General features: G+C 36.1%; 1 protein-coding gene across 3 annotated transcripts in view; it reads left to right on the top strand.

The window, feature by feature from the left end:
• Hesx1 (HESX homeobox 1) overlaps positions 1–17,519 on the top strand; it is a 33,506-nt gene extending 15,987 nt beyond the window's left edge. For 2 of the 3 annotated variants that reach the window (XM_076868400.2, XM_076868409.2), the window contains exons 3-7: positions 12,791–12,853; positions 15,903–15,977; positions 16,437–16,633; positions 16,909–17,010; positions 17,107–17,519. In XM_076868400.2, the coding sequence (XP_076724515.1) occupies positions 12,799–12,853; positions 15,903–15,977; positions 16,437–16,633; positions 16,909–17,010; positions 17,107–17,205 (528 nt within the window). In that variant the 5' untranslated portion in view covers positions 12,791–12,798 and the 3' untranslated portion in view covers positions 17,206–17,519. Of the gene's footprint in view, positions 1–12,790; positions 12,854–15,532; positions 15,978–16,436; positions 16,634–16,908; positions 17,011–17,106 lie in introns of those variants that run through there. The other variant, XM_076868393.1, reaches the window with a different exon arrangement.
• The last annotated feature ends 5,895 nt before the right edge of the window (positions 17,520–23,414 follow it).

Here is a 23,414-nt window from a genome sequence, read left to right as displayed (position 1 = left end):
AATAAGTAAACAGAATAAAGGTATTGTGTCCAACTACAACTAAAATATGTATTATATATATATAGAGAGAGGGGGCGGGGAGGGGAAGAGAATATAAATATAAGCCAGGCGTGGTGGCTCACTCCTGTAATCCTAGCAGCTGGGAAAGCTGAGACAGAATTGCAAGTTCAAGGCCAGCCTCAGCAATGGTGAGGCACTAAGCAACTCAATGAAACCCTGTCTCTAAATAAAATACAAAATAAGGCTGGGATGTGGCTCAGTGGTTGAGTACCCCTGAGTTCACTCTCTAGTTCAAAAAAAAAAAAAAAAAGGAATAAATATAGAGGCAGGAGTTGTGACTCAGTGGTAGAGTACTTTTTAGCATGTGTGAGGCACTGGGTTCAATTCTCAGCACCACATAAACATAAAATAAAATAAAGATATTGTGTCCATCTACAGCTAAATATATTTTTTTTAAAAAAAGAATGAACGTGGGGTTGGGATTGTGGCTCAGTGGTAGAGCACTCGCCTAGCATGTGCGAGGCCCTGGGTTCGATCCTCAGCACCACATAAAAATAAATAAATAAAATAAAGATATTGTGTCCAACTACAACTAAAAAATAAATATTAAAAAAAAAGAATGAATGTAGTTGAAAATGTGTATATGTATCATATTTGTTTCCTAACTTTTCCATTGAGAGGGTCTGGGAATAGAAATGACCCAACAGCAATAATCTCATATATAGCCCAGATCTTCGCTCTAAACCCCGTTCTCCATTAAAAGTAACCAGGACTTGTTGAAGAAGTGGCTGACCCTAGGACATAAAACAAATACAGAATAAGGTCTGTCTGGGATGTCTTGTAATGCCAAAAAGTACAAAGTGCTCAAAATGATATGGCAATGGACATAAAAGTAAGCATGAAGAGCCAGGTATGGTGGTGCATAGCCAGGCATGATGGCACATGCCTGTAATCCCAATGACTTGGGAGGCTGAGGCAGAAGGATTGCAAGCTCAAAGTCAACTTCAGGAAATTAGTGAGACCTTGTCTCAAAAAAAAAAAAAAAAAAATACAAAGGGCTGGGGTTGTAGTTCAACAGATAAAAGCCCCTGGGTTCAATCTCAGTACAAACAAACAAACAAACAAAAGTATGAAGAAGTTTTCCCATAGGCAAAATTGGGAAATTTGAACAACACAAACAATAAAATCAGTTTATAACTCATTAAATAAAGTAGGAATCTATGAGTCCATAATGATGTAAATAGTTGAGTAAATAGAAAGTTTGGTGAGAAACAAAATATTCACATGAGTTTAAAATATCTCCCCCATGAAATTCTATATTATAAAGAGGGAAAGTATAACTTTACAATAGAGAAGGCTATCAGACACCATCTTAATCAAATGCTCCAAATTGAACATCTCAGTAATGGGACAAATTGGAATGATGTGCTGCCTGACAACACAGCATCACTTATGTGACCTGCCTACCAAAGATGTCCAACTTAACATCATCATAAGGAAACATCAAATGACCTTAAATGAAGGAAATTCTACTGAGTGACTATAATCTTCAAAGTGTTGAGGTCATGAAGGTCCAGGAAATACTGAGATCTGTTATGATTAAATAAGACTAAAAAGACACAATTGAAGGGAATACATCATTCCAAACTGAATTTGATTGTGAATTATAATTGGTGAAACTTGAATGGAGTTTGATGATTAGATGGCGGTAATGAGTAAATGTTAATTTCCTCCTTTTGATTTCATTGTGATTATGTTGATGGGAGGGAATGCTGGAGAGTGATAGTGGCTAAATTATATTGTTATATTGTGTGCCTGTACAAATATGTAACAACAAATCCCATTATTATGTATAACTATGATGCACCAATAAAAAATGTGAGGAAAAAACCCAAATAACACAATTAACAAACGGGCAAATGAATTAAACAGACAATATATGAAAACATGTTCAACATCATTAGATTAGCAATTAGGGAAATGAAAATCGAAATTACACTGAGATTTCATCTCACACCAGTGAGAATGACATTCATCAAGAATACAAACAATAATAAATGCTAGAGAAGATGTGAAGAAAAAGGAGTACTTTTACACTGTTCATGGAATTGTAAATGAGTACAGCCACTTTAGAAATCAGTATGGAGGTTTCAAAAGACTAGGCATTGGGCTGGGGTTGTGGCTCAGCGGTGGGGTTGGGGTTGTGGCTCACCTAGCACATGCGAGGCCCTGGGTTCGATCCTCAACACCACATAAAAATAAATAAACAAAATAAAGGTATTGTGTACAACTAAAAAAAAAAAAAAAAAAGGGCATGGAGCCACCATATGACCCAGCTATACCATTCCTAAATATTTATTCTAAAGAATTAAAGCCATCATCCTATTCACAGTAATCAAACTATGGAGCCAGCTGAGGTGTCCATCAACAAATGAATGGATAAAGAAAATGTGGTATATGTATCCAATGAAGTTTTATTCAGCCATAAAGAAAAATGAAATTATGTCATTTTCGGGAAAATGGAAGGAACTAGAGATTATTATGTTAAGCAAAACAAGCCAAACTCAGGAATTCAAGGATTTTCTCTTATATTCGGAAGCTAGAGAAGAAAAAGGAAAAGAAAGGTGGGGGGCAGGGATCTCATGAAAATCAACAGGAGATTAGTTGAGGAAAGAGGGTGTGGGAGGCAGAGAGGGAGGAGGGAAGTGTTGGGGAGTGATATTAGTCAAATTATATTATGTGCATGTATGAATATATAACAACAAATCCATCATTATACACCAATAAAAAAATGTGGAAAGAAAAAAATAAAAATGTTTGTTGTGATCAAAGGATTGTTTTTAAGTTGTTTAGAACCATAACATTTATCCCCCAGAAACAATGCTATACATTACTATCAGTTTCTTGGGTTAACTGACAACTCCCAGTTAATCTACAGTGATTAGATTAAATGGCACCAGAGTTTAGTCCTGAGCCCCTTGGAGCCCTAAATCCTAAACTCTTTATCTTTGAATATTGAGTCCCTAGAAAATCTGAGTCTAATTTAGCTCAGCTCTGAGTTTTCTTTTCTCTACTACCAATTTGGGAAAGACATAAGGACAAAGGATATTCTAGGTGGAAGTGTTCATTGGTCAAGATTTTTTAGAATGAAATTATGGCAGCATTCACCAAATATTAATTTCTTCTTCAAAGACATTTTTCCATGGAAAAAATTTGGGGGCTGGGATTGTGGCTCAGTGGTAGAGCGCTTGCCTCATACAGGCGGGACCTGGGTTCAAACCTCAGCACCACATAAAAATAAAGGCATTGTGTTATGTCCATCTACACCTAAAAAATAAAATATTAAAAAAAAATTGGTGACAACTTATGTGCCCATTATCAGGGGTGTAGTTTGACAAATTATATAGTGCCAAGCAGTTACTGAATAAAGAGGCAAAGCTATACTTGCTGACATGAGTAAGGGCATGAGGTACAAAAACTAAATTTTTTGCAAAACAGTGTGCATGTCTGACTGGATGAAAATGTGTGTATGTGTGTTTGCACATCCTCCTATTTATGTCATGACATTTTAAAATGACAGGATGCTAGAGTTTTAGCAAAGTGGCAGAGTGCTTGCCTAGCATGCATGAAGCCTTAAATTCAACCCTAGCACTGAAATAAACTAGCAAATAAATAAAACAGGTAGAAGCATTAAACCATCAGTAGTGGTAGTTAATAGATTTTAAGGATTAAAGATTGGGTAGAAAAAGATTATCCTATTTTACTCTATGTAGTAATGGTATAGAAAGTTTTTTTTTTTCTGTTTTGTTTTTTGGTACTAGGGATTGAACCCAGGCCACTTAACCACTGAGACACATTCCCAGCCCTTTTATGTTTTATTTTGAGGTAGTCTCGCTAAATTGCTTAGGGCCTTACTAAATTGCTGAAGCTGGCCTCAAATTGCAGTCCTCCTGCCTTAACTTCCAGAGTTACTGGGATTACAGGCATGCACCATAATGCCTGACTGATTGAAATGATCTTTTAAAAAAAAAAAAAAAAAAAAACCCACTGGTGCATGCCTGTACTCCTAATGACTCTGAGGCTGAGGTCGGAGGATGATCACAAATTTGAGACCAGCCTCAGCAATTTAGAGAGATCCTGTCTCAAAAAATAAAAAGAGCTGGTGATGTAGCTTACTGGCAAAGTGCCCTTAGGTTCAGACCCCTGTATGAATGAATGAATTAATGCATGCATATGTAATTTTGATGATTTCATATCCAGTTTTAAAATAAGAGCCTCGTATATGCAAGACACGATAAATAATTTTAACTGATTTGAAAATGAAAAACTGTACTCTTTACTCTTCCTTTACTCTGAAACTTTACTCTTTTGAGATTTGAGAAGACTAAAATATTTTATAAATTTTATAAATAAAGTGAACTTGTTCAAGCAACATTTATTTAACATCTTCTGTATAATAAGTGCTGTGGGTATAAGGAGAGAGAGAACCACATATATAGTCCCTACTCTCCTGAATGTTATAATCATTGAGAAAGGCACTGTGAGACTTTTTTTTTTTTTTTTGGTACCAGGTATTGAACCCAGAGGCACTTAACCACTGAGCCATAACTCCAGCCCTTTTTTGTATTTTATTTAGAGACAGGATCTAGAGACAGGGTCTAACTAAATTGCTGAGGCTGGCTTTGAACTCACAATCCTCCTGCTTCAGCCTCCCACGCCACTGGGATACAGGTGTGTGCCATCGTGCCTGACTGTTTTCCTGATTTCTTAAGACACAGCAGTAACAGTCCTTGTCTCCTAAGGCAGTGTGAGAATTCCATGAAATAATCCATATTGATGCCTGGCCCCCATTGATCCCTCAGTGCTGGGGTGCCCCTGCCCCCTAGCCACAGGCTAAAGAGTGATGGTTTGTGGATGGCTGTCTACAGAATACCACTTCCAGTACTGGGTGGGAAAAATTCAAAGCCCTGCCCTGGAACAAGACAGCTTCCCTTGAGAGCAGTCCCTGCCTCTCATGGCTCCTCAGGAAATGTAGCCTTGAGGAGAGTTCTGTTGCAACATCATTTTGAGATGAGACATAAAGTCTCCTTTGCTGCATTTACAGTGTTGCAGAAGAGCTTGAGACACTGAGCAAATTTGGCTTCCAGGCTGAAATGAGGTGGATTGGTGTGGTCTCAACTGAAGAAGTAACCTAGATATGGGATGCTTGTTTTGTCCCCTGACCCTTTGCCGCCGACCATGTTGTATTGGCATCTCCAGGACTCTACACTCATATCCCACTACCCATCTACTTCTTCTTCTCCTTGGATCCACATCTTCACTCTTTCCTTATTCCAGGCCCCTCTATAATGCCTTGGCTGGTGAAGTTAACTGTGATGGAAGCAGATGTGAATTGTTCAACATGACTTAGGATTTTAGAATTTAAGGTCAGATTTTTTAGATTAGTATCCCATTTCATGTTTTCTTAATTTTTTTAGTTGTACATAATTTATCTTATTTATTTTTATGTGGTGCTGAGGATCAAACACAGTGTCCCACACATGCTAGGCAAGTGTTCTTACCACTGAGTTACAACCATAGCCCCTTAATTTTTTGTTATAGAAGGCCATAATTTTTTCTAATTTGTAGATTGCCCTAGAATGATACATAGAAAACTGAGATTACCCTTTCAACATTAAGAAACAACTATAATAATACTGAACTTATTATATTTAACATACCCATCCAGTTTATAAGTGTCATCTCTTGCTAGTCCCATCCATTCTTCTATGCATTTGTTCACTTGTTCATTCAAATATTTATTGAATGTCTGCTTTGATCCTAGGGAACACTAAAGGTATAGCAGTAAAAAAAAAGACAACATTTTTTTAAATTTATTTTTTGATGCTGGGCATTGAACCCAGGGCCTTGCACATAATAAGCGTGCACTTTACCACTGAGTTATACTCCCAGCCCCAATAAACTTTTATATTAGAAATCACTTTTTATATGGTATGTATATACAATGGAGTATTAATCATAAAGGAGAATGAAATTATGGCACTTACTGGTAAATGAGTAGAACTGAAGGCTATCATGCTAAGTAAAATAAATCAAAGTGAAATAAGCCATAGGTCAAATGTTTTCTCTGATATGCAGAAGCTAGTTCAAAATAAGGGGAGAAAGAGAGAAAGGCGAAAACGGGGGGGGGGGGGGGGGGATTTCATTAAAATAGAAGAAAGATGGGTAGGCTAGATAAAGGAGATTGAGGGGGATGGGAAGGGACAGGATATAGGGAGAACAGTAGAATGAATCTGACCTAACCATATATATTCACAGGATAGTAACAAAACAAAACAACAAGTAAAAGTAAATAGCAGAAATTTCAGCAAAAGGACCAGGGGGAGAGAGGAGGACATAACTGGTTACCGAATTAGAGCAAATTATATTCCATACTTTTATAATTATGTCAAAATGATTCCTAATGTTATGTATAACTAAAAATAAACGATAAAGTTTTAAAAACTTAGAGGCTGGGATTGTGGCTCAGTGGTAGAGCACCTGCTTAGCACGTGTGAGGCACTGGGTTTGATTCTCAGCACCACATATAAATAAATGAATAAAATAAAGGTCCATCAACAACAAAAAAAAATTCAAATTTAAAAACTAAAAAAGAAATCACATTTTAACATTTAAAAATATTGAAAATCTTAAATCAGTGTAATTCCTATGCAAAAATAAGAAAAGGATAAGTGTCATTAAAGCTTTGCATATTGCTTATTTTACTTACTGTGCTCATAAACATGAGCATAATATTTGTGTGTCTGATGTACAGAAATATCTGCAAAAACACCTAAGACCTTGGATGAATTTCCTGATGTTAATGATTTGGGTCTTAATTGAAATACACAATTGGAAAATAAATTATCAAAATTTGGGTGAATTTTCAAACTAATAAAATAAGACAAAACAAACTTTTCAATTTTCTCTTCATATTTAAAATATATACTGGCTGGGTTTAGTGGTGCATGTTTGTAATCCTAGCAGCTTGGGAAGCTGAGGCAGAAGGATCACGAGTTCAAAGTAAGCCTCAGCAATTTAGCGGGGCCCTAAGCAATTTAGCAAGACTCTATTTCAAAATAAAATATAAAAAAGGATGTGGCTCAGTGGTTAACCACCCCTGAGTTCAATCACCAGTACCACACACAGTGCACAATCCTATAATCCCAGCTACTCAGGAGGCTGAGGCAGGAAGATAGCAAGTTTGAGGCCAACCTGAGCAACTTCCTTTTTTTGGTACTGGGGATTGAACTCAGGGGCAGCCAACCACTAAGCCACATCCCTAACCCTATTTTATTTAGAGACAGAGTCTAACTGAGTTGTTTAGTGCCTCACTTTTGCTAAGGCTGGCTTTGAACTTGAGATCCTCCTGCCTCAGCCTCCCAGCCACTGGGATTATAGGCGTTCACTATTGTACCCCTCTCAACCTGAGCAACTTAGCAAGACTGTGTCTCAAAATAAATAAAAAGGGCTAGGGATATAGCTTTGGTAGAGTATCTCTGAGTTCTATAAATAAACAAGTAAATAAAGTACAATTATGTTATTACTAAATCTCTTACACATCAATATGTCAGACTTTTATTTATCATATGAAAATAAGTGCAGAGGGCTGGGGTTGTGGCTTAGTGATAGAGTGCTCACCTACCGTGTGTGAGACATTGCGTTTTATCCTCAGCACCACATAAAAATAAGTAAAAGTATTGTGTCCATCTACAACTAAAAAAATATATTTAAAAAATAAGTGATAAAAGATATTAGTGACAAACAAGATTTTTATAATGTTTTTGTTAATTTATCAGCACAGTTTGATGTTGATATCGTAAGCTCATTGGTGAAGATCTTACAGTGGACATTAACTGGTAAAGTCATTAGAACAGAGAATTTGGAGACAGAAAACGCAAGTCAAAACTATCCTAGTTGCACTTTACACTGTAGCCTTAAGTTTGGTTTTCTCAACTACAAAATAATGGAATATTTGTGTCAAGACTAAATACAAATATGCTAAAATGTTTTAGAAGTTACAAAGGACTAGAGATATTTTATATTCATATTCATTATAAATTATGTTAAATAACTAGCATTTATTAAAAACCAACATAAACCTTGTTAATCATGAAACATCATTCTCATGCAAAGATATCTGTTTTCATCATTACTATTTTCATCATTACTGTTTTTAGCATTGCTTAATTTTAGGCCAGCATTGCCCAGTAGAACTTTCTGCAGTGGTGGAAATGTTCTTTGTACTATTGGGTATGGCTATTAACTACCTTTGAATATCTAAATTTAAATAAGTTTAACAGTCAGTTTTCCATTCACACCAGACACATTTCAAGTCCTCATTAGCAACATATGACTAGTGGCCCCCATATTAGACCACTTAAATGTAGAATATTTGCCTCATCTCAGAAAACTCTTGGATTAGAGGCTCTATTGATCTAGAATAATCATATTATATATGTAAACATCATGTATTTATCCATTCATAAATCTTTTATTTTTTATGCATTTTGAAGCAAGTTATAGATATCAATATATTTCTCTTTTAAATTCTTCTGCATATATAACATTAACTGTTCAATACTGTTTATGCTTTTAGAGATAAAAACATAGTACTATGAAGTGAAAAATCTTAGGTACCAATCAATGATTATTGACAAATGGATACATCTGTGTCATCCAAACTCCATCAAAATATATAACATAACAATACAGAGCCCAGGGCTGGGGTTATGGCTCAGGGGTAGAGCACTTGCCTCGCACGTACGAGACCCTGGGTTTGATCCTCAGCACCACATAAAAATAAATAAGTGAAATAAAGGTATTGTGTCCAACTACAACTAAAAAATAAAAATAAAAAAATACAGAACACCAAAAGTTTCCTCATTTTTCTTCACATTCAATTCCTACTTCTAGTCCCACCTTCTGAAAAATTCACCCTAGTAGAAAAATGGGTTAAGGACATATCCCATGATTTCACAAAACAGAAATATATACTGACCAATAAATATATAAAGAAATAATGTCCAACCTTATTTGAAGAAATACAAAAAAGATTATTTTGCCGGGCTGGGGATGTGGCTCAAGAGGTAGCGTGCTTGCCTGGCATACGTGTGGCCCGGGTTCGATCCTCAGCACCACATACAAACAAAGATGTTGTGTCCGCCGATAACTAAAAAATAAATATTAAAAAATTTATTAAAAAAAAGATTATTTTGTCTACCAAATGCACAATAATTTTAAATGATTATAATAAAGAATATTAGCCAGAGTATGGGTAAGAGTACTTTAAGACTGTCTACCATACAGTTTAACTTATCCATTGAATATATTTCAATAATTATATTTTTTCTTTTTATAATTTTCATTTGATTCTTTAAAAAATCTTCCCAGTCATTCCTGATCATTTTATTTTGTTTGCCCCTATGTATGAGTCTAACCTTTAGTTTTTTCTTTTCATTTTTGGTGCTGGGGATTGAACCCAGGGCCTTGTGCATGCAAGGCAAGCACTCTACCAACTGAGCTATATCCCTAACCCAACTTTTAGTTTCTTAAACTTTCATTTATAATTACTCTATATTCTGTACCTGATAGTTACAGCCACATCTGAATTTCTTTAGACTCTATTATTTGTTAGTATTTAGATTTAACTGCTGTAACATAGAGACCCCAAATAGCAAGATAGACATTCTCTGTCAGATTAGCTAGTCCAGTAATGGTATGAAATATCCAACCCACAATCATTAGGATTCCAGGCTCCCATCTCTTTTATTATACTGCCATTCTGAACACCTCTATCTCCAGCCATTTCATCCACAGTCCAGAAAGCAAAAAAGGAAAAATGGAAACAAGAAAGGTGATAGCTGGACTTAAAACTTACATACGTTGCTTCTACTAGTTATTTACTATACACCAATGTTCAGGGTAGTCTGGGAAATGTATTTATTAACCTTTACCTAAAAATTATGTCACTGCTAAGGGAATGTGGAAGGGATATTGGGAGAAAACTAGCTATGAGGTGCAAATCTTGTTTCTGCTGTTTTTCCTTCATGATGGCTGGCCTTGTATGTCTGATTATCTTTGACTATTAACTTATATTTGCTTGCTCTTAATTTGTAAGAATCTTTTGAACCTAAATTAGGAACAGTTTCCTCCAGAGAGGATTGGATCTGTTTTTGCCAGGAACCAAGAGGTTGATGTTCCTGGCCTGGAATGAGTGTCTTCAGTTCAGCTCTCTTACCTACTGCTAGTCTAAAGGTTACTAGTATAGTTTCAATGATGCTCAAGATATTTGTCCTTGGAGGCAACTCCACATTTACTATTTGGTTACACATCACTGCTCCCAATTCTGATTTCAGTTGCTGGTTTTTGTTTTTATTTTGTTTGATAAACACAAGTTCCCTTACTTTCCCTTCCTTGTTGGAATCACAGCAGTGTACTTATCTTGCGTATATGTTTAAGTAACTGGAGTAGAAGCTCAAAATGTACCAGCAAGATTGGTTTATCCTCCTGGGCTTCTGACATCACCATGGCATCATCCCTGGGGTACTACTGTGCTTCAAATTGAGCCCCAGAATGAACACACATGGATCAGACCCCAACGGATCCCACAACTTGTAGCTAAGTCAGCTGAGTCCAGCCGTGCTCAAACAAACATTAACTGATCTGCAATTTTGTGAGTGGAAAAAAATTCATTTTTAAGCCACTAAGATTTGTACACATAGCATTTGGATGAAATAGCTCTCTGATTCAGAAGTAAAAGAAATGTCTCACTAATGAATGGAACATAGAGATAAGGGAAAGGGAGGCATTAAGAATGGTGGTTTTTTTTGGCTTGAGCAAATGCCATCTATTGGGGTTTGAAGGCGTAGGCTGAGAGAAGAAAAGTTGGAAAGAAATGAAGAGCTCTGGTTTGGATAGCAAGGAACTGCTAGCTATATGAGTATAATGAGCTCAGGGCTGGAGCTCTAAGTTTGTGATCATTGGCAAAGAAATGGTCTTAAGAGCCAGATTTGCATGACATCATTCAGAGATTGGAGCTGCATACAAGAAAAGTCTCAGATTGGGTCTAGGGTCCTCTAACATTTGGGTGTTGGGGAAGAAAGAGTAGCTACTAAGTCAGGGGAAAAATGTGGAGATATGGAAATAGAATCAACAGAGAGAAAAAGGTCAAGGAAAAGAGGGTGAGGAATCCCTTGTGATTCCTGCTTCCAGACTTCCTTACAGTTTTCTATCAACAAAGCAGGCAGAGGAATCATTTAAAAACACAAGTCAGTTCATGCTGCAACTCTACTCAAAAAATAGCTCTAGGGGCTGGGGTTGTAGTCAGTGGTAGAGTACTTGCCTAGCATGTGTGAGGCATGGGGTTTGATCCTCAGCACCACATAAAAATAAATAAAGTTATTGTATCTATTTACAAAAATTAAAAATAGCTCTGCATCTAAATAAGGTCAAAATCTTTACCGTGGCCTGTAGGACCCTACATAGTCTGTTAGCTTTCCTTACCTATCTGATCTCAATATCTACTACTCTCTCCTGTGCTTACTTTGTTCTAACCATGTTAGACTCTGCTTCCTTTTCACAAAAACACCAGGCACAATCCTGCCTTAAGGCCTTTACATTGGTCATTGTCACTATCTGGAATGTTTGTACCCCATGTATTCTCAAGGCTCACTCCTTAACCTCCTTCAAGTATTTACTCAGATATCACCTTTTCAATGAGGCCTACCTTTCCCCCTTTTAAAATTGCAACCTCTTTCCCAGCACTCCTGATGTCTCTTGGCCCACTCCAATTTTTTCTTTTTCTTTTTTTTTTTAATTTTAATTTTTATTTATTTATTTTTTAATTGGTTATTCAAAACATTACAAATATTGCAGAATTACATTGGTTACACATCCACATTTTTACATAATACCATAATAGTAACTGTTGTATTCTGCTACCTTTCCTATCCTCTACTATCCCCCCTCCCCTCCCCTCCCATCTTCTCTCTCTACCCCATCTACTGTAATTCATTTCTCTCCTTATTACTCCAATTTTTTCTAAAGCACTATTGCCTTTTACCTCATTACCTGTTTCTGTTTATTGTTTGTTGTCTCATCTCTCTAGGATTTCTGTTTTCTTTACTTCTTAACATTCAAAATAGTACTTAGCTAATATTAGGTGAAAGGATAAATGAATGACAAACTCTGTCAATGCTGCTGAGAGGTTCTGATGAAGACAGAAATATATCTACTAGGTTTGTTAATAAGGAAGTTACTGGCAACTTTGGCAAGCTTGAAAGGTAGAGACACAGCCAGACTTGAAGGAAATTGAAAGTAAATGGAACATTTCTGGTCTGGCAATACACTGGGTCATATTTCTTGAAATACCCTCCTTTAGATTCTAGATAAAACTTAAGTGCCATGAAGTCACAGCAAGAGGATGGTGTGTGTATGTGTGTGTGTATGATGTGAGATGTGTGTGTGTGTGTGTGTGTGTGTGTGTGTATGTATGTATATATATCATGAGAATTGAAGAATTGGAACCAGTTACTCAGTTATTCAGTAATCCTGCAACTTCCTAATAAATTACATGTCTCTCCAAACTCAGTGTTACCCTTTTATTTAAGAGTCATCATCTCCAGCCTCTATAAACAATTGTTTTTACCACTCTACTCTTCACACCTTGCCTAGCACATAATGAATGCTCAGTAAATACATGTTAGATAAATAAACTCATGTCTTGTTCCCCTCTTGCCTTTCCATATAGTAACCAGAATGAAGTTTTGTTTTTTGGGGTTTTTTTTCCCTCAGCGCTGGCCACCAAACCCAGGTATTGCACAAACTAGAAAAAGAATTCTATCATTGAGCTATGTACACTCCCAGACCCAGTATGTGGTTTTAAAAATATATCCTATGTATCACTTCCAGCTTCAGACCCTCCCTGACTTCCCTTTGTACCATGAAGCCCATCCATTATTAAGCCTGGCCAAGCTCTCTGAAAGCATCTGGACTTACTAACTCCACTCCACCTACTTCCTTTTTCTTCCTCAAATATTCCAAGTGTTTTTCAACTGCAAGACCTTTGTACTTATTGTTCTCTCTGGCTGCCATGCTTTTTCCAGATTCTTAGCATACTGGCTCACTCCCATTCTCAGCTTTAGGTAAAATGTCACTTCTTTGAACAAGCCTTCCTGGGCCACTGACCACCTCACCATGGTTAAAGACATCTGCCCCTCATCATTACCTTGTTTACTTCTGTTCAATGTGTTTATCATTCTCTGAAATTACCATATTGTGTTCATCACAGAACACAAGCACCTATAATAGTGTCTGGCACATCTTAAGCACCCTATAAAATCCGTTCTGTGAGCATATAAGAAAAAATTTCTCACATTCTTAAATTCTTTCCAACCTTTTATTTTTATCTACTCATTCATATGTAAAAGAGTGTTTTAATTCCAAATAAAATCAGTTCAAGCTGAATAAAAATGTTGGAATGTCCTTGATAATACAGAAGCAATTAGGAAGTGAAGTTGCTTTACCATCCACTACAGCTTACTTGTGCCTTGTTCCTCTGAGGCACTAACCTGAGGTATGAGGGTCTCGGTGAAGCCTGCCCAAGCATCGACCCCTCCACCTCCTGGTAATGATCCGTCTTACCTGGCTCACCTGTTTCCTTTTCTCATACTTATTCTTGGCTAACCTACCAAACAATTTACATATAATTATTGTTTGTTGCCTATCTGCCAACTCCCACACCACCCGGAACCATTGCGCATTTAATGAAGGCAAGGATTCTATTCTATTTTTTTCTGGTACAATTTGTTCAACCAGTTGTGGAATGAATGAATGTCTCAAGAAGAGAAAGAAATCTGGGAAAATCTTGAGTTCTCTCTTCCTCCAAGTCTTCCCAGATTAAGGTCACCCCCACCTTGGCACAGTCTATTTAAGACACATACAAAATCTTCACAAGATGTTTACTGGTTTATACATCCTCAGAATGATTTTACATGTATGTGTATAAACCCATTCTTCTGTGTGCCTGTTGATGTTTTGTATGTGTGAGATCCTTTGTTCAACCCCACAGCTTGCATAAGGAATTTAGCTTAATATTTGTGATATGATAGGATAAAATCTGATGACGTTGAGCCCTATCTTATGGAGGCTATTTCGTCTGTAAGTGAAGACTGCCTTTTCTCTTTCCTGAAGAAAAGTCTGACAGTCTCTTAAATGATGGACTAAGCTCTGCCCTTAAATTTATCTTCAAGAAGGTACTGGAAGGGCTGGGAATGTGCCTCAAGCAGTAGTAGCACGCTCACCTGTCATGCATGCGGCCTGGGTTCGATCCTCAGCACCACATACAAACAATGATGTGTCTGCCGAAAACTAAAAAATAATTATTAAAAAAATTCTCTCTCTCTCTCTCTCTCTCTCTCTCTCTCTCTCTCTAAAAAAAGAAGGTACTGGAAGAAGAGCAGAATATAAGAATTATTAACTATTATGCCTTTTTGGGAGAAGAGCCACCTCAAAATCTTTCCAAATTAGCAGCTATAATTTTCTTTTAATTTCAAGTTTTCTTGGGATCATGAAATTAAAATATTCTATTCTTACATTTTTGTTTTTTTATAAGCCTCTCATCTTCCTGAAATCTCTTGACCCCAGTCCCTCAAAAGATCAACAGAGCAGGAGATATAGCTCACTGGTAGAATGTCTGCTTAGCATGCTAGGCCTTGGGTTTGATCCCCAACACCAAAAGAGATAGAGAGAGAGAAAAGAGGGATTTTTTTTTTTTTTTTTTTTTTTTTTTAAGAAAGTATAGTTAACTGGGGCTGGGGAATAGCTCAGTGGTAAAGCACTTGCATAGCATGCACAAGGCCCTGGCCCTGGGTTTCAATCATCAGCCTCACAGAACAGTTAATTATGTTCTTTTCTTTGAAACAACCATGTTAGGGAGAGAAATTATTCCCTCTAGTTTGAATAGTAGTGCTTCTAAATTGCTTGGAAGTAGTTACATATGAATCTTTGTATAAACTTGTATCTCTCTCATTTAAAAGAAGAGATGAAGGAAAGGAATTAGCCCATTAATTATTTAAAATACTTGGTGCAACTGTTCCTATGAATTAATCCAAGCACTTGGAAGACAATTACACTCAGTATTAATAACTTTGCCAACCTTTTCCAGTATGCTGCACTCCAAATACCATTGTGTTTTCATTGACAACATTCACTATTACATATGCATATGAAAAACAGGCATTTTCATCAGAATTACTGTAATAGTATTAAGAGATTATTATTTTTTCCAATTTCCTTGGAAGAAAATTCACTTAAATTCGATTATTTATTACTTGACTGCTCTCCTATCTTGCCTGTATATTTAAGTAACTGGAGTCCATGGAAGTATAAACTTCAGAATATAAAGCATGATGTTATACATTAATGATTTCAAATAAAAGAGGAGGGCTATTTTCCTGCATCACTTCTTTCAAGAAAGTTAAATCTGTGTTCTGCTTAGGAGAGATAACACTTTTTGTCCCTGTAGGTGGCCCCCCTGGTGTAGCCATTAGTTGCTAATTACTTGCAAACAAATAAACAATTAACTCCTTAAGCTGCTGGCTGGGCAAGAGTTCATTGACATGCTAAAACTTTCTAAAACAAGATTTTAATTAGTGACGTTCTAAATCCAGCCCCCTTGTCAGCGGAGCTATAAGTTGAGCTGCTGGAAGATTCCAGCCCAGTATGCGTGGGGCCAAGCCATCAGAAAGGCCAGAGCTTTTGCTCTGTAACCCGTGAGAGGATGTCTCCCAGCCTTCAGGAAGGTGCTCAGCTTAGGGAAAGCAAACCCTCACCTTGTTCCTTTTCAATTGAGAGCATCTTAGGACTGGACCAGAAGAAAGATTGTGTTCCATCCATGAAACCTCACAGGCCCTGGGCAGACACCTGCAACTCCTCAGGTATGCCAGTACTTAATATTTAATTTCATTTGAGTTTTAGTTTGTCCTTTATTTCCCACTGCATACAGTTAGAAACTATGATTTCACTCATGATATAGCTGAAGCATCTAGCGCTTGTAATGCTTCCATCTGAGTCCTATCGGAAATAAAAATTCCTTAGATCTTAGTGGGTATAAGTTCACTCACAGGCAATGCTAAAAGTCTGTATTTACTTCAGAAAATTTGTTTATTTGACTCATTAGATAGTCTATACCTATATACACTGAAAAATAAATAATAAAATACAAAATGCTCTCTGTCACCAAGGCAGGATCTTCATTCTGGCTTTTGAGTTAATGAGGGGGCAGTTCTTTTGTGAAACCCAGGATTCCACTAAGAAAATTAAAGACAAGTTACTGAAATTACTTTGTGGAACATAGTATTGGCCACATAAGTTGGGGTTTATTTTTCTGATTTTAGAGAAAGATGCTAACCTATGCCACGGCTCAAGTCTTCCCAATGGGATCTCATTTCCTTGTATGGTGGATCACCCAATGCCAGAAGAAAGAGCTTTGAAATATGAAAATTACTTTTCAGCCTCAGAAAGATTATCTTTGAAAAAAGAGCTGAGTTGGTATAGAGGCCGAAGACCTAGAACTGCTTTTACCCAAAACCAGGTGGGAAGTGTTTTCATCCATTAATGGTAATACAAAGGCTTTAGCTGATGTTCCCTTGAGCAAAAGGCTGTTCATTCACTTTGGGATCGCAGTTTTAGAAGCCTTGTTAATGAAACAATAGACTATCATATTTTAATAGTTTCTGGATAATCACTTTGGTAGTATTTAAATTAGTTGCTCAAAGATTAAGAGCATTTATTTTGTTATACAAATTAAAAGCCCATTTGGTGACTTATGGAATATCAACATTTTAAAGAATTTTTTTGTTATTCTAGATTGAAGTATTGGAAAATGTCTTTAGAGTAAACTGCTATCCTGGCATTGATATCAGAGAAGACTTAGCTCAAAAACTGAACCTTGAAGAAGACAGAATCCAGGTAATTTTCAAATTTAGTTGTTACTTGTGATGATTGAAATATTAATAATAATAAAATAATGTTTCTGAGACCCATCTTATTTTTCCTTAATTTTAGATTTGGTTCCAAAATCGGCGTGCAAAACTGAAGAGATCCCATAGAGAATCACAGTTTCTAATGGCGAAAAAAAATTTCAACACAAATCTACTGGAATAGGTAGAAAACTAAACTTGTGAAATTATCTTCCAATTGCAGATCATGAGAAATAAATGCAAATATCAAGTGTTAAAAATGTAATGTTTTTTTTTCCTGCATTTAGTGTAAATATTATCCTTTTTTTCCAAAATGTATTGTAAATAATTATGATTATAGCATGGTACACATTATATTTGGACACTGTTAGTTACAATAAAGACCTTTCCTATATATTTTAATAAAAATTTTCAGAAAAGCTAGCTATTTTGTAAGTGAGCAAAGTTAATTTGATAAATTAGTATGCTAAAATCAGTAAACTCCTGACTAATTCCACAAGCTGGATTCCATTTACAGAGTATTTCAAGTAAAATAATCCAATCTACTTCAATTAGTTTTCTTCAAACACATTGGAAACATGATTATGCTTAACCATATTATAAAATATGATTTATTTATGAATCTTATGTGTGTCTTTTTTATTGGTGCATAATAATTTTACAGAATAATGGGTTTTATTATGGCATATTTGTATATGCACATAATTTGACCAATTTAACTCCCAGAATCTCTTCTTGCCCCTCCATTCCTCCTTCCTCTAACTTCCTTTCTCTACCCTGCTGGTCTCCTTCTATTTTTATGATATCCTTTTTCCTCTTTTTCTCTCTGTATCTTCCACATATGAAAGAAAACACAACCTTTGATTCTCTAAGTCTCACTCATTTCAGTTTCTCTTGATTTATAGATTCGGCAGTGAGAATTTCTCACCATATATCAAAATAAATCCTTATAACATGCCAGGTGCTACATTTTTAAAAAGGGAATCATTGTGTCAAAGCAGAGATATATAAAAGCATCAGCTGTCATATTCACACCATTGATAGTGCACTGAACAAAAGAATTAAGCTACAAATGCAAAATTTTCAAAGTCTTCTAGTTCATTTAATGTTGTGCTCTACGTTCATTCCTTTAAGTGACAGTGATTATCTGGCTTTTATCTATAGTCTGTTAAATGATTTCCAATCAGTTGCACATTTTGTTATAATGTTATATTGACTGAGAAGGTAAGATAACTGGCCTGCCTTTTGTATGTGTTCTGACATAGTCACTGAAAATAATCAGGGCACTTTCTAAATGGAAAAAAAAAAAAAAAAAAAACAACACTTTCTTTTCATTTCCCATTTTACCATTGTACCTGCCATTTAAAGATGGGGAGAGGAGATGTGTGACAAGAAGGGAATCCTCTTCCCTGGAAATCTGAGTGTTTGTTTTCTAGTTAATAGAAGACCTAAATGGGTGGGTGATTGTTGTTGGGGTTTTTGTTTTGTTTTAATATTAGCTTGAGGATTCCCACTGTGTCCAATGAAAGCCATTTTCAACTTTGTCTATTCAAATTGAATTCTCCCTTGTTTCCCTTTTCCTTCTTCCCCCAATGTCCTTCCTCTCTCCCAATGATGATCAGAGTGGAAAGTTCTTGTGGAATTATTGAATCTGTAACCATTATACATTTTTTTTCTAGGAGATATGTAGAGATAGAGAAAGAGAGATATGGAGAGAGAGAGAAATGTATTTTTTTAATTTGAGGAAGTTTGCCTATTATGTCTGAGGAAAAGCAGCATGACCCCAATTTTAGAACTTTTAAAATCACTTATTAAGCACACATTTGGAGTACAGAGCTCTGTGTCCCAACAACTGGTCAGCAATAAACTGCTTATTCTGTTCTATTGTGAGACAGGGAAGGAGGAGGAAAGGAAGAATAGCAGGGAGACAAGAGGTGTTATATAAATATCTTCCAAGGTAGTCTGGGCCACTTTTTCCAATAGAAGGAGCTATTTTCATTATTGGTATTAGTCAAAATTTTTCCTCAGGGAAACTTCTTTGGTCCCCATTAGGTTCCAGTGAAATTTGATTAAGTTGGAATACTAGAAATCACCAGGAGTAGGTCTTGGGGAAATGGGTTGGAGAGAAATGTGTCATGTAATATAAATTTTTATTTAATCCTCCAAATCACGTTTTATATACTGAAAACAATTTAAGCAGTATAGAATCTCCCTCAAACCTCATCCTTCACATAACCATCATTAAATGTTTTCAAAGGTCTTTTTGTGTATCATAAAAGCATCTATGTGTATATTTACACACTCACACATTTGGTGTTTTTGCTGTTCTTTTTTTAGATGTGATCATACTTAATTTGTTCTGCATCTTTCTGATACCTTGCTATGTCAGAATTACAGCTTTTTCTCCTTAATATCTGAGGAGTTTAGAATAACATTTCAAATATTGCACAGAACAAGAAACTATTCCATGCTGCGTGTGGTGGTGCATGCCCAGGAGGAATGAGACAGGAGAATCAAGAGTTTAAAGCCAGCATCAGCAATGGTGAGACCCTGTCTCTAAATAAAACACAAAATAGGGCTGAGGATGTGGCTCAGTAGTCAAGTGCCCCTGAGTTCAATCCCCGGTACCAAAAACAAAACAAAACTATTGCACAATGTTAATATTTAGCATTTTTTGAAGTAGTTTTTATAAATTGGGATTTTTCAAAGAGAAATTAGTTTGTCTAGGATCTGAAGAGTATAAGGATTCTGTATAAAACTATATAAAATCTAGAAGAAATGTAATAGTATTACATTGGTCAACTAATACCTAATTTAATCATAAAATTTATCATATTTGTAAAAAGTCTGGTGACTAAAGAAACAGAGTAACTCCAGAATATTATTATCTCAGTATTTTCCAGCAACAATTTTATGTAACTGATTTGGGTAGTCCTAAATTTCAAGTCCATTTATTTATAAATAAAGTGTTTACTTATAGCTGAAATAAATTGTGTTTATAACTAAAGATATATATATAACTGAAATAACTTATAATAGCAATAACACCTTTATAACTGAAACATTTATTTAAAAGTAAGAAAAAGTTAATGTAACACCAGAATTTATAATATTAAAGGAGTAACTATAAATGTAATGTGCACATCCTTTTATTTTTTCTAATACTAATAACAGAATATCAGTTTTAGTTCAACTTTTATGAAGCAGATTCATCATATTTAAGAATATTAAAGAAACAAGATAATATATAAGATCACTACTGTATTTCTCCTAAAATCATTTTCAAAAACCTAAAAGGGCTGGACAGAGTGATACGCGCCTATAATTTCTGCGAGTAGGAAGGCTGAGGTAGAAGGATCATAAGTTTGAAGCTAGCCTCAGCAATATATCAGGACCCTGGGCTGGGGATGGTAGCGCACTCACCTGGCATGCATGAGGCACTGGGTTCGATTCTCAGCACCACATAAAAATAAAGATATTGGGTCCACTTAAAACTAAAAAATAAATATTAAATATATATATCAGGACCCTGTCTCAAAATTGAATAATAAATGAATTATTAAAAATGAAAAAGAACTGGGGATATAGGTCAGTGATAAAGTGCCCCTGGATTCAATCCTCAGTATAAAAAAGTAAAACAAAATCCTATAAGTTAAGATTGATCTTATTAAAGGAGATAATGAATCAGTAACATTTTTTTGGAATTACAATTGGTAGTAATTTGGAAAGAATATGATATTCGGGGAAAAACTGGACTTTAACTTTGATGAAAAATCAAGCAAAATGAAAATGGAAATAAAAATCTAAGTTAGAATTCTCTTTCCCTCAAAACCCACAGGCTCTAATCCATAGTTTATCTCTGCTCCTGGTAATTCCAGGCCTTTGTCTCCATTAATGCCCAGGACAAGGTGAATAGTAGTAACAAATCAAACTAATGCAGTCAGGCTAAGACCTAGAGCGTCTCTATTATCTGACAACTGCCTAAATGAGGTTATTTGGTCTCCTGTAATGGCATTTGTCTCTTGTGAAGCCAGCCAGACAAAGCCCATCACTAAAGAGTGCTGGAGGAAACAATGGCTGTGTGTGCTGGTGGTCAATTTTTGAGTTAATCAGTGTTAATAGCCGCTTTCAGGGCCTATATCTTATCACACATCACCCGAATGGCATAAATCTCCCATTACCAAACCCATCAACCTGGGTCTCATGCCAACCTCTAAGGGCAGGGAGTCCAAAGCCAGTCTGTTTACTTGATATAAAACCCATATCACTATGACAGATGATGACTTGCTATCTCCATTTCACAGAGCCCCACAGCAATAAAAACTCCTCTTTTGGCTAAATTTAATGCTCATTTTTACTCTCCTTCCTTTTTGGGAACCCTCCCACAGCAAGCAGTCAAGGCAGCTGTTTTTGGTTCTCACTGCTCCATACCCTAATAGACTCACCCTCCCCATTTTCTTCCCTTATTATTCTGCTTCTTTTCCTCTTTGCTAATTATTTATTATTTATTTCCTTGCAAGTATATTGTTATAAACAGGCTTTATTGAGTCCCGCAGATGATCCTCCAGTCAAAAAAGTTTATGTTATGCCTTCTGTTTAGTGTAAAATCACCAATATTTAAGAACTTCATGCTTGTTCTCTTCCTCCAGGTATCTTACGGTGGTTTAGGAACCATCTGCTTTAGCATTTTATGACAAGGTAATTTCAGTGAAATAAATGAGAGCATAACTTGTGTCCTATTGTCCTATTTACCGCATCAAAAGCTTGTAAATAACCCAAGTAGCTGCTTCCCCTTTAGGTTGGTTTCCAAATGGAGAAACACTAAGAAGACCTAAATCAACCTGCAGTTTGGAGCCAAGCCCTGTGTAGCCTGGTTACACGCTGCCAAATCCCTCTACTGACCCACTGACCTGTGAGCAAGCTGAGTTTAAGGACTTAGAAAAACAGCATTGTTGCAGCTATTCAAGGTACTATACATAGTTACTCTTATTAAAATTTCAGTTCTTTATATAGTAAACATTTGGTTACTATATTTTGACTCATGATTTATTTTTTTAAATATTTTTTAGTTGTAGATAGACACCATACCTTTATTTTATTTACTTATTTTTATGTGGTGCTGAGGATCAAACCCAGGACCTCAAATGTGCTCAGGTGAGCTCTCTATCGCTGAGCCACAATCCCAGCCCCATGATTTCTTAACACCTTTGAATTTTGTGACTTTTGCATACAAAAATTTAAATATTTTTACTTAAATCTCAGTCTTTTCCTTCATGACTTTTTCTGGGGCTTTATTGGACACCTTCTCATTCTTTTTTTCTTTTTTTAAGTTGTAGATGGACACAGTATCTTTATTTTTATTTGTTTATTTTTATATGGGGCTGAGGATCTAACTCAGGGCCTCACAGGTGGGAGGCAAGCACTCTACCACTGAGCTACAACCCCAGTCCATGATACCTTCCCATTCTTATGATCCCCTTCTAGTAACCTGATGACTTATCTTTATGATTATACACATTTGTTGCATTTTTAGTTTATCCAGGGTTTTTTTGCATACTAAATATGATGACCAGAACAATACTCCTTACAAGAGTCATAGAAATAAAAGATGATTATACTAATAGTAAAAATAGTAATATCATTTATTAGGTGCCTACTGTAGACCAAATAGTCCCCCTAGAATTCATTTGTTATAACCTGATTCCCAATATGGTATTTGGCAGTAGGCCCTTCGGAAGGAGAGTAGGTCATAAAGATAGAGCCCTCATAACTGGGATCGCTGCCCTTCTAAAAGGGACCCCAGAGAGCTTCTTTGCCACTTCTACCATGTGAGGACATAGCTAGAAAGCCATCTGTGTCACAGAAAGTAATAACTAGTCAGAAACTGAATCTGTTTTTTAAATCTTGTTCTTTCCAGCCTTCAGAACTGTGAGAGATAAATTTCTGTTGTTTATAAGCCAGCTAGTCTATGGTATTTTTGTTAGAATAGCCCAAACAAAGATAATATCCACTATGAGCTGTGTGATATGGCACTTCACATGAATTATCCCATTTAATTTTCACAGTAGCTGTGCAAGGTGGATATAGTCAACCCCCTTTACAAATAAGGAAACCTGAGCTGGGGGTGGTGGCTCATACCTGTAATCCTAGCAACTCCTAAGGTTGAGGCAGAAGGATTAGAAGTTCAAAGCCAGCTGTAGCAATTTAGTGAGGCCCTATGCAACTTAAGGAGACCCTGTCTCCAAAAAAAAAAAAAAGAGCAGTGGGGCTGGAGTTGTGGCTCACTGGTAGAGCACTTGCCTAGCATGTATGAGGCACTGGGTTTCATTCTCAGCACCACATATAAATAAATGAATAAAATGAAGGTCCACCAATATCTAAAAAAAAAAATAG

The sequence above is a fragment of the Callospermophilus lateralis genome, chromosome 1, assembly GCF_048772815.1.
Source record: "Callospermophilus lateralis isolate mCalLat2 chromosome 1, mCalLat2.hap1, whole genome shotgun sequence".
NCBI lineage: Eukaryota > Metazoa > Chordata > Mammalia > Rodentia > Sciuridae > Callospermophilus > Callospermophilus lateralis.
Note: the sequence above shows the minus strand (reverse complement) of the source record. Positions and strands in the feature narration are given on the sequence as shown.